The sequence below is a fragment of the Falco biarmicus genome, chromosome 11 (assembly GCF_023638135.1).
Source record: "Falco biarmicus isolate bFalBia1 chromosome 11, bFalBia1.pri, whole genome shotgun sequence".
Classification (NCBI taxonomy): Eukaryota; Metazoa; Chordata; class Aves; order Falconiformes; family Falconidae; genus Falco; species Falco biarmicus.
In genome coordinates this window covers 24,735,555-24,750,290 of record NC_079298.1, presented here as the reverse complement: position 1 = coordinate 24,750,290, position 14,736 = coordinate 24,735,555, and the positions used below count along the sequence as shown (strand labels likewise).

The following is a 14,736-nucleotide window of genomic DNA, read 5'->3' as shown; positions in this document are numbered from 1 at the left end:
CAGTACTGTTGAGATTAGACTGGACAGTTAGCCGAAGGAAAGAGGAGAAAAAAAGAGAAAGTGGAATAATGCCTGGAAGCAGTTTCAAGCCAGATAATCTTATAAATTATGCTTATTAGATGAACATATAAGCACATTACAAATTGCATGTATCAGTTAAATGAAACTGGCCAGTGGACAGCTTACAGTGAATAAAGCACCTGAAGTGATTTACAGCTCAGTGAACTGAATGGAGGACCATGTGGAAACACCTTACAATTATTTTGAATGAAGTTATTTTGTAAAAGAATTATTATACTGTGAGGCAACATGGCTTTGTTTGTTCCTCTTCATTATGATACAGTTATTTCTAGTGCGCTGTTACTGATAGTTTCTTTCCTACTTTTAAAAATGGTGTAGATTTAATGAATATTGTCTAATAAGATGACAAATAATGTCCATTCTATACATTGATTTTTCTAATGCATGCTGGACTGAAGACATTATGGTAAGTCAATTTACAGCTATTCATCAGAGCTGTCACACTTGCAAGTTTGACATGTACAATGTACATGGCTTTGCAGTGTGCTTTACATATAAATTAAATGTTGGCTATACTACTGTTTTGCTGTTGATATCCTCTGATATTTGCATTGGTTTCTTACACAGGGCTCAACTGGTTTCCCAGGATTTCCAGGTGCCAATGGAGAGAAAGGTGCAAGGGTATGATAATTCACACTTGCATGACACTTAATTAACTTTAGAACTCAGTGCTATGGGAAGTCACTGAAACCTAAGGATACAAGCTACAGTCTAAAGAACTATAAAAACAGGCTTTTCACACTTAAGGTGAATCTCTACAGTTATGTAAAATAGGACCTACTGAGACACTCATTCTCATTCTTAAAGGTATTAATCTAAATATACAGGAACTTGGACACTTTCTCACTGTGTATGCTACTATAATTATATATCTGAAAAAGAGAAAACACCTTTGCTGAAGCATGTTTTGACAGGATAGCTGAGTGAGTTGGCAAGAACTATGTTCCTGTATCCTATGAATTATCCTGCTACCATGCAATTTACCCTCAAGAAAATTCAACTCGTATTTCATAAGTATTCTGACTTGCCATGAGCTTTTTTATAGGCTGAGCATTGAAAATACAAAATATACCAGACAAGATGAAGAACATGTACTATTACATATATTACAAAATGTAAAATGACAGCTTTGCTTCTTTGTTTACTTGAAGCAGGTGAGAGAAAATCTCTTACACATATTCTTCAAACTATAACAACGAAATATAGGTTAGAAAGGACAGTGTGCTGTTGTCTCTAAAGCTCAATTAAACATAGCAGGTCATGTTAGAAAGATGAAATTAAGAGCATGAATCGCCATTCATAGATGGTAGCAACTTAAGGTCAAACTGAATTAACGTATATAATTGTTCTTAAGAATCTGTTTTAATTTGCAGCACAAAACCAAGCTGGAATTCATGATTTATAGTTAAATTATGTGAAATCCACTTGCATTTGCATTGTTTATGTATGATTTAAATTGTTTTTGTATTATTTTAGCTAAGATAAACATATGTTGTTATGGATATACACAAGCAATAAAACAATGTTGAGTTTACCCTTGTTGGGAAAAATGAGATATGACTGCTAATAAAGATATCAGATTTAAAAAAAAAAAAACAACAACCAAGCAAAATAATAACATCAAATAACAGACTTAAAATTATGAAAATCTAATTATATTGATTCGTTATCAGGCCTTCATAAAACTTTTAATTCAGCTAGGGTACTAACCTCTTAATACCATCAAAATGCATGTATACTTATGTGTTACGGTGACCATCAATGAGACAATAACTCCTGGTTTTCTAATGGGGATCAGGTATTATTATTAATTTTGGCTAAAGGCATATGGTTGTGGTTTGTGCTACCATGCATAATGGTACTAGGAAAGACAGTCTTTGTCCCTGAGAAGTTCACAACTGTGTTGCATTTTAAGAACAACACGTAGTTTTTATTTTGATAAGTGAAATAAAATCAATATATAAAAAAAACCACAAGAAAACAGGTGTGTGCATTTAATTGGTTTCCGATAAAAGCAAGCTTTATGCTAAAATATCAATGCTGATTTTCTGTTGTGGTTGTGTTTTATTACCTCACAAATTAGAAAGTACCAGTCATCAGGTTTCTTTTTCTATCTGAAGAATACTCTTTTGAATTTTAAGCTTCTTTGTGTTAGATTGCACAGCAATAGTAATACAGAGTCTAACAAAAGAAATCTATTGAGTATGATTAGGAGATGTATTGAAGCAAAAAATTAAGGAGTAGTATCCTGGCAAGTTCTGTGTCTCTGTGCAAGTGTGCAGAATCCTGGTAGGTCTTTATTTCTGTTACAAAAAAAAAAAAAAAAAAAGGCTTGCCCTTTCTTTTCTGTTAACTGGGGAGCTGTCCATGGGAACCTGGGAGCTTTTGTCTTCAAGGCTATTATTATATTGGAAATGATGCTGAGTCCTTTAGACTACTGCAGAGAGACTCTGCTTATTCTGTGCCATCTTCACTACTATTTTAACGCAGTTTATAATTCTAATGCCTATGACAGAATCTGACTCTGAGGCAAATTTAGCACATTTAGCTACAAGTCCCAGTGAACTCAGAAAGACAATAAATTTTATCAAGGACCATGATTCTTTAAATTGAAATGTAAAGTAGATACTTAAAGACAAAATAACATTTAAACCTAAGGGAGTTGCATTTTGCTCCGCTTCAGTAAAAAAAAAAATATCTCACAAATACAATGCCTGCTAAGATGATTTCTGTGAACTTTTTCTCTACAGGGATTACATGGCAAACCAGGCCCCAGAGGACAGCGAGGACCAACAGTATGTACTTTTGCTTTGCAATTTAGAGGCTTTCGTATATTAATTGCCTCCATTATATTGTGAAGAATTATTTTGATTTAATGATAGTATCCAATAATTATCTTCAAGTGCATCTGTGTTAAATTGACAGGGTCCAAGAGGCTCAAGAGGTCCCAGAGGTCCTACTGGCAAACCAGGTCCAAAGGTAATTGTCAGGTACACTGTAGATTGGCTACAGGCTGTTTCTTTTAAATTAAATAGAGGTTCAATCCTTTAACATACTGCCTTTCCTTTCTAGGGTACTGCAGGCAATGATGGTCCTCCTGGCCCACCAGGTGAAAGGGTATGTGAAAGCTATTTATGTACATGTTGGTTTTCCCCACTAGGTAGCAGTGTGATTTGAGGGTGGAAGGGTTGTTTTATTTGTAGTTCTCCCCCTCACATCTTTTCCCTTCTTTGATCAGAGTAACCAGAGCTAACAAAACCTCAATTCCAATGGTGCTTTTCAGAAAGTTATGAATGGGGTAGCTGAAGCTCACTGAAACTTCTTCCATCTGTAGCTCAGTTTTGTACATACAGGACACAGAGAATACATACATAGTTTATATTATATCCATGCACTTTGTATTATGCCCTTGCAAATTACAGTTGTACTTACTAGCCTATGCTCTTAAGAATGCCCCATTTACTGCAGCTTACTGCTTGTTTATTGGATTTTCAGATCACTTAAGCCATCTCCAGAAGCTTGTCGAAGCAGCTGACTTTTTTGTTCTGATTAGCTAAGAATTCCCTTCAACCTACTTTCTGCATGCTTGAGAAATCCTAATGTGCTTGCTAAAATAAAATTTTCTGCTTGCTATTATCTTACTAATCAATACACAAATTCAATATACAGTTGGCCCATTACACAGTGGTATATAGAAAAACAATATTAATAAATCAGATTTGTAATTGCAACACTTGAAAACCAACTCAGTTTAAGTGGACATGCTCTCTGCCAGACTGTTTTTGCAAAGCCTAAGAAACTTTTCTTTTGTAGTCATATTTCATTAAACCACTAACCTTTTTCAGGTAGAGAATCTATGAATCTTTTCCCAGTACCCACTCCCAAGTCCCAGTGATCTTACTCTCCTGGAGGGAGGTCCTTGTGCATTTTCCCGTGCTCCATAATGTCACTTTGTTACACTATTTGTTTGTTGAATACATGCTCAGTTAGTGTAACAATACTGGCAGAACAACAGCAAACTGATTTTGCTAGAACAGCTAAGCAAACTGGAAAAGTAAAAAGGCCACTTGATCAGACCACATGGTTTGATTGAGTTGATTACTGGAGATAAGGACATCCATAAAACTAATGATAACAGGAGCATGATGTGAGTGTGTTCTAGAAATCTCAATTTCAGTTTCTGTGTCTGCAGAAAGCAATTAAGGTTAATTTTGTTTGGCTTATCCTTAGCAGTTGCAAGCAGAGTATTAATAAACATCTGCTATACATATGTAAAGGATCACACATGCCTGCATATCTAATGTCACATTTTTCTGCTTAAGAAAAGGATTCCTTCCCTTTTGACTGAAAGCCAAAAAAATTAATACCAAGTGCACTGGAAATAAAAGTTAGTAAACTCATCAGTTTAGCTCTTTTATTCCTGAAGCAGAATGTTACTTAACTGTCTGAGACTGGTTAGTGGGGCAGGACAGTGGTTCTTGCGGTAAGAGGAGTAAGTAGAATAGAACAGTAGGTAAGTTGAGGACTGAGGACTAGACCGTAGCCAGTACATATGCAAGGCAACACTCCAAGGGAGGCTGCAGGAAGTTGAAAGTACCTCTATATCAAGTGAAAGACAATGTACCAAGTGGAATATGAACAGCAGGAATAAGTGAAAAGTTTGGGTGAGACAAGGATGACGTGGCAAGTAAGAGATGTGGGCAGAAAACTGGGATTCAAGAGACAAATGATTTAACTGGGATGTTGGATGCAGAGAGCTAGGCACAATCCAAGGAAGGAACTTTAAGTTCTTTTAAGCTGAGGAGGAACATCAGAGGCAGACCACCAGAATGTGAATAGCAGTGGTGTGAAGGAGGAGTTTACTGACAGCTCCAAGAGGGTATGAGGAAGAGAAGCCTTGGGGGACTGAAAACAATGGCAGATCAATCCAAGATGAAGGCACCCCTGGAGAGAAACTGATCAGAGCAAATAGCTGAAGAATCGCAGAGCATCACATCTCATATCATTTATGTAATGTGTGAGGTATCTTATTTGCTTCCCAATAGGGGTGAATGTCAGCCAAAAACCAGAACTGTCATTTCTACTCTGCTGAGAATATTTAAAGTACCACACACATAAACGTTAAATAATCTGTCCTGTCTTGCTACTGTTAAAATGGAATTTAATGACAAAACCCAAAAATATAATTTTTATAACATGCTGTTAATATTCTAGTGCTTTTTCTCACATAATCCATCAGTCCAGTGGCTTGAAATCTGCAAAGCATATTGTGAATAAAAAAAATTATGCAAATCTTTCCTTAAAAGCCCTCAAGATGTGCAGATCAAAGTACAGTGGGAATTTATGAGGAAGAAGGTGGAATTAATGGTAAAAGTTTGAATTGTGCTTTTATAACCCAGTTCCTAAGAGCGACCACTTTCTTTCATATATTTTGGCCAGTAGCTGCGTCAATTTTAATAGTTTTCCTCTATTAAACTCCTTCATTGTTTTGGAACCTTTATGCTTTATGTTATACCCAGAAGCAAATGAGGAAAGGTCATTTGTTCACAGAGACAGCAGAATAAAAAAAAAAAACTAAATCCTCATATGGAACATATTTGTGTGTTGTGGTGGTTTCAGGAACCACCTTACACCTCTTTTGCAAGGTACAACGAGATCACAAAGATCCTTTGCCTAGCAAAGTTGACTCTTCTTAGTTGACTCAGGTTTCGTATTACAGTATAATCAAGGTCTACCCTGGAATAAGATACACTTAAAAGCAAATTCTCCCAGGTTGGGCACAAGGGATCCTTTCCCATAGCTGTATTTGCACACTGCTTCACCTACTGCAGGAGGCAGCCATGCTCTGGAAGTGAGCCTGGGCTCTAATGAAGGAGGCTTATGGAACTCAGAAACGGTGCTTTGTCAGAGGAGCAAAACAGTAGCATAATTTGGGAGATGTGGCCTCCTGCTTCAAGTCTTTTGCATCAAACCAATATCTCTAACATATTTTTGATAGCTGATATCTTCACAAAACTGCACATATACCAAGTAGAATAGGATAAAATCTTGCTCTATATGACAGGGGTACATGGTTCTGCTGTGGGACCATGTAGGTTTTCATGTTGCTACTCTTTGACTTAGCACATTAAAAACTAAACAGGAAAAATTCTTTTAATAAGCTGACATAGTCCCTTTCAGCATATCAGCAATAAATTTTAAAAGCTGGCCTCCATTTTGTTTGGTGACAACTTTAGAAACAGTCATGTAAGTTAGTACTTTGTGTAAATATGTGTCCAGATGTATGTAGACATACATGTATGTACACATGTGTATGTATATACATGTATATATTCACACACAATGCACTAACATGATCATCTCTAATGAAATCTGTAAAACCGTGCTGCGTGAAAATTTCCTCTCTCCATGTAGATCTGTATATACAAAATTATATAAACAAAATGTTTGTGCATCTTTTTTTTTTCCCAGCTATCTCAACTATTCTTCATGATAGCAAGGATGTTGTATTTAGTCACTGGTAATTCTGGAAAGCTTATTCTATTTGGAAGTTTGTACTGTTGTACTGGCTTGAAATATTGTCAGAGTGTAAGAACAGCCAAAGATTAATGTTGGACTGAAATTTTAAAAACCCACCAAATTATTGATTAATTCCAATGTTCTATGCTACATAGAAAAAAAAATGTTTCTTACTCATAGTTGATTAGCACTTTATTATGCACAGTTTCGGGGGTCAGACGGCGACATACTTTATATGAATAGGTTTTTGTCTTTCTTATTGCATTCCTACACAGGCAGTATTGCTTTCAGGAAATCCCCTCCACATCTATGCATGTGAATTGTTGCTATCAATGTTTATGGTAGTGGAGCTGAGGCTTTATACTTAAACCAGACATTATCTGAAGAGTTCATATATTTTATATTTGAAGTTCATGTAATGTATAATTGAAGCAAACTTTTCAATCCAGTGTCATGACAGCTAGGGTAAAACTTTACTTGTTTGATTGTGTTTATACTAGGGGCCACAAGGGCCTCAGGGACCGGTTGGATTCCCCGGACCAAAGGGACCTCCAGTAAGTATTTTTTTAATCAAGTATGTAAACAGGAATGTTATTTTTCATACAGTGTTTCTGAAGTGAATATTTGAAGACTTTATTTAAGGAATGGTTTATGTACAAATTATAAATATGCTTATTGAGCTCTAAAGCTAAGAGAAGAACTCATATATTCAAAATGATCATTGGTGCAGCTCATATGGCATTCAGCATGATAAACTAAACAGAAAATCTTGTAGTATGTTGATGCCAATGTCCAGGTGACAGACCGAGCTTAGGCAAAATACTACTTTGCTGGTGTGTATTTTCTTTTAACAACTGATTCGTTGAGGAAAAAATGAAGGGGAAGGAGACATTCATTACTACAGAAATGTACAGAAGTAATAGCACATTTGAGCTGCAGCCTGAACTAGTTATACTGCTTTTCCAGTATGTTTCTGCTCGTGTGAAGTATAAAAGCATCAAACCACCCCTGATTTTTTTTTATCAATACATTTGTTATTTTTATTTCCAATGCCAAAAGGTGAAATTTCATCAAATACTCCTGCAATTCTTAGTCTTGTGTTAACTGAGTCATTAAGCAAAGAAAAATGGAAGGGAGGTACAGGGATTTTCCATGATTTCTGAATTTACAGAAATCCAATTTGAACATGCATTTGACAAACTAACACTCACTGTCCAAGCAATTGCTAACACACAGCAGGGAGAACACAAGGAAAGTGTACTATTCAAATCACAATTAGCTGATAGAGGAGCAGTTAAACTGTACTGAAGACTAGTCTAGAAAGAAACAGAGATCAGAGGTTCTCAGAGGTAATTGCACACTGTTTTTCAGAATTAAGGATGGCTAAGAAATGTTTTATGTATTTTAAAATTGCAGGGGCCACCTGGAAAAGATGGCTTGCCTGGGCACCCAGGACAGCGGGGTGAGACTGTAAGTAAATGTGCTCTATGTTAGTGTTGTAAACCTCCAAAGGTCATGATCATATGGTCAAAACTAAAGAAACAGAGACAACAGAGAAAAGGGGAAGAGGCTGGGACTGAGAGGTTATATAACTGTAGTTTTCTGATGGTTGATATGTTGGGCATGAGAAAGCTTTATTTTGTTTCCATGCTACAAGGGAGAGGTTTCTTTTTGCTATACCCTATTAGTAACATCACAATGAGCTTAAATAGTCAATAGAAGTAAAGAAATTCGTATTCATATCTCATTTTTAGAAGAGATTTGTCAGGCGATTACTAAATTGTTCTTTTCTCACTGAATGCAATATAACATAAGTAATAACATAATAAAAATTTACTAATGATAAGCAAATAGGAAACTGATAAGCTAACACCTTTGGAAAGTAGGATCAGAAATGATTCAATCTGTGAAAAAAACCTTCAATTTTGAAATTGTATCCTATGTAATCCCCCTAAGAATCACAATGAGTAAATTCTGGTCTAGTTCTGTAGTGCCAAAACTTTACTCCTATCCCACTGAAATAAAATAAAATTCTTATTCAGATTTTTCCGAGCTACAGAAAGCCACAAATGAATTTAGAGAAAAAATTCCTTAGCATCTCATTTCTCTACATTCGGTTAAATACGTTTTGTGTTCCAGGTTCAATGGAAATCTGTTAGTGACTGCTGACTCACTTCCACTGCTGGAAGGAGGAGCACAGAATGTAAATTCTGAAAAACTGTATTTTCTTATGCTAGTACTGTAGCATTATAATGCTTTGCAAAGATAGTGGCTTTTTAGTGTGTGTCAGAAATATTATTGACTACTTCTTTGTTCTTTTTCTTTACAATGCAACATATGAAGACCAGTCTTGTGTAAGACTGAATTTTAATCATTGTTTAGAATGCAGGAAGCTCAACGTTGTTCTTTAGTCTGATAAAAATAAAAAACACAGTTAGTATTTTCCCTTTATTCTTATTTATTTGAACATGAGCCAGTTATGTGCCATTACGACAAAGAATGCCAATAGTATCGTGGGCTGCAGTAGGGTGATCTGTCCCTTCTGTTCAGCCCTGGTGAGGCCAGGAGTATTGTTTCCAGTTCTGGACTCCTCAGTACTAGAGAGAGAGCGAGGCCAGCAAAGGGCCGCTAAGATGATTAAGGGACTGAACCATCTCTCCTGTGAGTAAAGGCTGATAGAGCTGGAACTGTTTAGACTAGAGAAGAGAAGGTCCAGATCAAATTTTCTCTAAGTATATAAATACCTGAAGGGAGGGTGTAAAGAAGGTGGAGCCCTGGCTCTTCTAAGTGGTGCCTGGTGACAGGACAAGGGACAATGGGCATGAACTGAAACATGAGAGGTTCTACCTGAACATCAGGAAACACTTTTACACTTTGAGTGTGACTGAGCACTGGAACAGATTACCCAGAGAGCTTGCAGTCTCCATCCTTGGAGATATTTAAAAGCCATCTGGACATATTCTTGGCCAACCAGTTCTCAGTGGCCCAGCTTGAGCGGGGCAGTTGCACCAAATGACCTCCTGAGGTCTCTTCCAACCTCAGCCATTCTATGATTTCTTTATTTCACTTACAACTAGAAAGGAAAGATACAAAATACAATGAAACTATGGGCTCTGCTACTGTGTGATGTTTGGGCCAGGTCCTTCTGGGTTCAATCAGTACTATGGTTCTCTACTTTTGGATCCTTTGAGTTTAGTGGGGTTAGACTGATACATAACTTGAGTAACTAGGAGCAAATGCAGCTTTTCATTAGGGTTGTTTTCTGCCCTGTGTATATTGATACTTGGGCCAGAATTAGTTTTAAAATATTTTTCTCCCATGGGCTCTCATGTATATGTTTTAGTAGAAAGAAGAGATTTTTTAAAAAACAAAAAGTAGACTTGTTGACTTTTTTTTTTGATTACTATTTCCATTTCAGATTTTTTTAATGTATAAATCAAAACTTTCATTGCATTCACTGGTAAATCAGGGTCTTTAGACCTCTGTTTCTTATTTAGGCATATATCTCATTAAAGTTCAGTGGTGCATGTGGGCATTACAGCAATTAGGGAATTAGGCTAAGAGACATACTCAAGCTTAATAAATTAGTCAGATTCCCAGATTGCATTTTGCAGCTTGCTTATGGAATAATAAGCATATATTGACAGCAACTGAGGTAAGTGTTAGTGGAGAAAAAGTTACAGCTTTTTCCCCCAGTAAGCCATATGCACTTTGAAGAACTGCCATTGTTTGCTGAAATTCTAGACATAGGAGCAGTAGTATCATGATAAATAATTTGGAATATAAATGTAGGAATAAACTTGATACTGAAAATCAGTATTAAGCTAGTTCCTCCCTAGAAGTGATTATCAATATCAGTGATATCAATCTCAGATTGACAGGAGGCATCAGCTGCAGGAACTGTTAGATTGTCTGGTGTTATGCAAGAATTTAGTGTTTCAGGTCTGTGAAAGGATAGAATAGAAATATACTAGCAGTTTCATTTATTGGAATCAAAGGCCTTCTTACTACAATAAACTCAGATTTATTAAATTATCTTTCACAGAAAATAACAAAAAAAAAATCGAGGCTAATTAGGCACTTAAAAATACACAAATAAGACATTAGTGTAAAAATTTTAATACTAAATATTTTAGATGAACCTATGGTATGTTCAGGTCATCTTGAGTATTTGGTGCTGAAATCTCTTTTGCCTAGTCTTTTACAATCCTAAATCTGTAGGAATAGATAAGCTGGTGACCTAAGAGAGAAAGCAGTATAATGAAACCATTATTATCATCAAGAGTCATTGAATATACTGCAAAGTATGAATGCATTCTGCAAACTTGAGAATAGCAGGTCTTCTCAAGGTACTTGCAGGAAATGGGTAATACTCAACATTCCTTTGTCTTTCCTTACAATAGGCTTCAGAAGAAGCTTTGTGTAAAGGAAGGGACACATGAATGATTCCCTCTGTAGCAGTTCTGATTTTCAGTCATTAGAGCAAAGGGGTACTTTTGTATTTGTTTTTAGTCTGGATCATTTCAGAGGTCTGAGAGAGAGTGCCTAATCAGTTATGGGCCAAAATGAACCATGATAACGTCTGGCTGGCAGCAAGAAGATAATCAGATTGAGGAAGGTAAAAAAAGCTTAAACTGGATCTGATGGAATGGGGCAACTGTCAGTGAGACTGTGCCCAGAGGAATGCTGAGCAGCAGGGCCCAACATTTGTAAGAAGTATGGGCCAGATGACACCTTTGTTTTTACACAGATGAGCAGGGTAGAAGGCAGATTCAGGCCGTTAGGCAGGGGATACTATGTGGAACCCTAGATGTGATACAGCAGTGAATGTACTCCTAACTACGCAGCAACACACTTCCAATATTTGAAAGAAATAATTTAGCACATTTCAAAGATACATTAAACAGTGCTACTATAAAGTGAGGCTGTCACTCAGCTTATTGACTAGTTTTGGACTGAAGTCTGGGGCCACTAATTTGAAAATTGAAATTCTGTAAAATTTGCCAGTGTTCTGAAAAAGTGCCCCCAAAACATTTCCTTTTTGTTCTCTGCTTCCCAGGTTTTGTCATCATATCAGTTTCTCATTAACTTTGTTCTTTTTGTGACACTCATGCTGCCTTTTTTACCATCTCTATATAACCTTCATCTTCACTGGATCTCTATTTCTTTTTATTTTCTTTCTGTCTAACCTCCCCTTTATCTTTAACGCCCCTCCAATTTAATCTATCTGTGTCTTTCTTTAAAAATCATTGGTATGTCTGGCTTTATGATTCATAATGTATATATGTATAAATGTATTTCCTGCTGTTTTTAGCTGAATCACTTATGCATTCAGGCTCACCTAATCAAGTTCACCTAGAGAGATCTGTAACATTGACTGGAATTTTTACTGCTGTACCACCTCAGAGAGTCTGGAACTGATAGAGATAAGAAAGATCAATCAGTATTTCACTTCTAAGTATACACAGGGAAAAAAGAGTGTCTCGGTTTTATTTCCTAAATAGAAGGAATGTGTGACATGGAATTTCTCTTCTCTTCAGCACAGATATGAATTTTGCTTTTCTATATCTTGTCCTGGGTAACATAGTATTTTATAATTATTTCACAGGGTTTTCAAGGGAAAACTGGTCCTCCTGGTCCTGGTGGTGTTGTTGGCCCTCAGGTACCTCATTTAATCTCATAGTTACATTCATAAAACCAATGTTTAGTGGTTATCTTATGGCTAAAGCGGTTGTTTTGTTCTATTAAAAGGACCTATTGATGGGTATATTAACTTTTGTAACAAACTATGCATAACAACTTTAGAAAAGTGTACATGGTGATCATCAGTGATTCCACAAAATATGCAAATGTTGGGCTTACCTTTCCACTTCTTTTTTTCTGTGATTTCTTCATGTGATTATGGATTTGGTGGTTTAGGAAGTCAAGAAGGCAGAGGTCTTTGCCATGAAATAGTTCAGAAAGAACAATAAACATTTGACTTTCTCATCAGAGGCCAAAACTGAGTTACTTTTAGATTGTGGAGAGGTTCACTATCAAAATTTCATTCAACCTAATCTTCTATTTTTTCTTTATTTACTTCCCCCAACAAAATCAAGCATTTGGATTGCATGAGCTTTTTTGGGTGATACCCTCAGTGAAAATTTTCTGCTGGTGAATCTGAAGAGATATCTTTCAACTGTCCTGCCTTCCAATTCATATTATTCAGAACAACAACAGTACAGTGTTTCAGGACAAGCATAGTACATGGATTTCCCTCCCATGTCCTTTCTGTAACCTCCTCCCATACGTGGATACGCACTGTGTTTTAAAGTTTCACTGCTTAAGGAGCAAGGTCAGGATTTCTCTGGAAGCTGTACAGACATGTCTGCAAGCAGAATGCAATGCAAGACTTATTTTATAGGACAAAGATATTTTGTAAGTCAGCTTTGCCTGGAGGGAAGTTAAGGAATGTATGCTAGCCAGTGGTAATGTTTTGTAACAGACAGTCATAACAGCTGGATATTAAGAATCTGTTCCTCCTCCTCCCACCTCCACCGACACGAAGACATTGAATACATTGAGGTGGCTGAAGTTTTACTTTTGTGCTTAGGGTCCCACTGGTGAGACTGGCCCAATTGGTGAAAGAGGTCATCCAGGTCCTCCTGGTCCACCAGGTGAACAAGGCCTCCCAGGTGCTGCAGGAAAAGAAGGTGCTAAGGTATGATGTGGCTTTGGGAAACAAATTGGAAGGTACAGATAAATTGCTGGCAGTTTCACATTTCAGATCATCCTGCAGAACATGCAGAATAAAATCAGAATATGCAATATAAAATCAGAATTGACATGTTTCACCCAGAAGGATTTTGAAGACTGGAAGATTCCAATTTTATAGATGTGTCTGCTTCCACTGAAATAATGATAATTCTCTTGAGCCAATAGTTAGTATTTTTGCAAAAACAAATTAAAAAATATTTTATATACACCACACATTCACAATGGAAATACATAGCAATGGCATGTTCACACCATGGTGGAAAATTATACATTGGCATTTAAAGTAGGATATGTCATACTGGCTAAAAAGCAAAATTGCACTTACCAAATTTAACTCTGTGCTTATTTTTGGCCGCCATTGGGGCACAACAGAAATACAACTTCTCTAGTTACTATGTAATTCTATTCAATCTTCCATTTTCAGTGGGCATTGTAAATTTTTAATGAATGTATCTTTAAACATATTTTATGTTCTGTAACTAATACTGTGTTTTGTCAAAGCTCGTTATAAATTTAACCATACTGATAGACTATTGTATGGAAAATCTTAAAAGAGTTAGTGGGTGAATAAGTGGGGGCTTAGTCTTTTTTGTCACTACTATAACTAGGATCTGGTATTTAATTTTCATTACTCATTTAATGACTAACATAAACATTTTAAACATTTTTTTTTTAATCAAAATGTAATATATTTCCAAGGGTGACCCAGGCCCTCAAGGAATTCCTGGGAAAGATGGACCAGCAGGTCTTCGTGGTTTCCCTGGAGAGAGAGGCCTTCCTGGTGCTCAGGTATGATATAAGTATATAGAACAATTGACATGTGTTTCTAAATACAAGAAACAATGGATTAACTGTTGTATTTCATGGGATCTTCTACTGTGCTTAAAAATGAATGAAATAGGAGAACAGACTTCAAACATCCAACATTTTAAATATCATTGGCTATATAAGCAAAAAGAATTTATTCAGTTTTTTGTCTTTCAATATTTAGATTCTTCTTTTTACATGTGTTAGAAAAATAACTCTTGAACTTTCCAAAAAGAGATCAGCTTTTTTTATTATTATTATTTTCATTTTTTAGGGTCCAGCTGGTCTGAAAGGAGGGGAAGGCCCACAAGGCCCACCTGGCCCAGTTGTAAGTAAACATAATAATTCTATGGAAATATAAACAATATTCTAGTAATTTTTTTTCTTTACCTGCTGTAATGTTTTCATCAACGAAGTCTGTAAAACAGCAGACAGTCATTCAGTGTGACCAATAATTATGTTCTACTAATTATCCATACTAATAAACATTCAAGGAATGTGAAGGTTGTGAATATCTGAAACCTTCTGCTATCAGTAGGAAAGAGATTCACTTGTTGCTTGCCACTTACACAA

At 36.2% G+C, this 14,736-nt stretch overlaps 1 protein-coding gene across 4 annotated transcripts in view; it reads left to right on the top strand.

Moving 5' to 3' along the window:
* The window catches only part of COL11A1 (collagen type XI alpha 1 chain), a 160,294-nt gene that overhangs the window by 93,783 nt on the left and 51,775 nt on the right, over nucleotides 1-14,736 (top strand). For all 4 annotated transcript variants that reach the window (XM_056356276.1, XM_056356277.1, XM_056356278.1 and 1 more), the window contains 10 exons: nucleotides 649-702; nucleotides 2,832-2,876; nucleotides 3,007-3,060; nucleotides 3,154-3,198; nucleotides 7,101-7,154; nucleotides 8,017-8,070; nucleotides 12,209-12,262; nucleotides 13,193-13,300; nucleotides 14,056-14,145; nucleotides 14,438-14,491. In XM_056356276.1, the coding sequence (XP_056212251.1) occupies nucleotides 649-702; nucleotides 2,832-2,876; nucleotides 3,007-3,060; nucleotides 3,154-3,198; nucleotides 7,101-7,154; nucleotides 8,017-8,070; nucleotides 12,209-12,262; nucleotides 13,193-13,300; nucleotides 14,056-14,145; nucleotides 14,438-14,491 (612 nt within the window). The remainder of the gene's footprint in view (nucleotides 1-648; nucleotides 703-2,831; nucleotides 2,877-3,006; nucleotides 3,061-3,153; nucleotides 3,199-7,100; nucleotides 7,155-8,016; nucleotides 8,071-12,208; nucleotides 12,263-13,192; nucleotides 13,301-14,055; nucleotides 14,146-14,437; nucleotides 14,492-14,736) is intronic.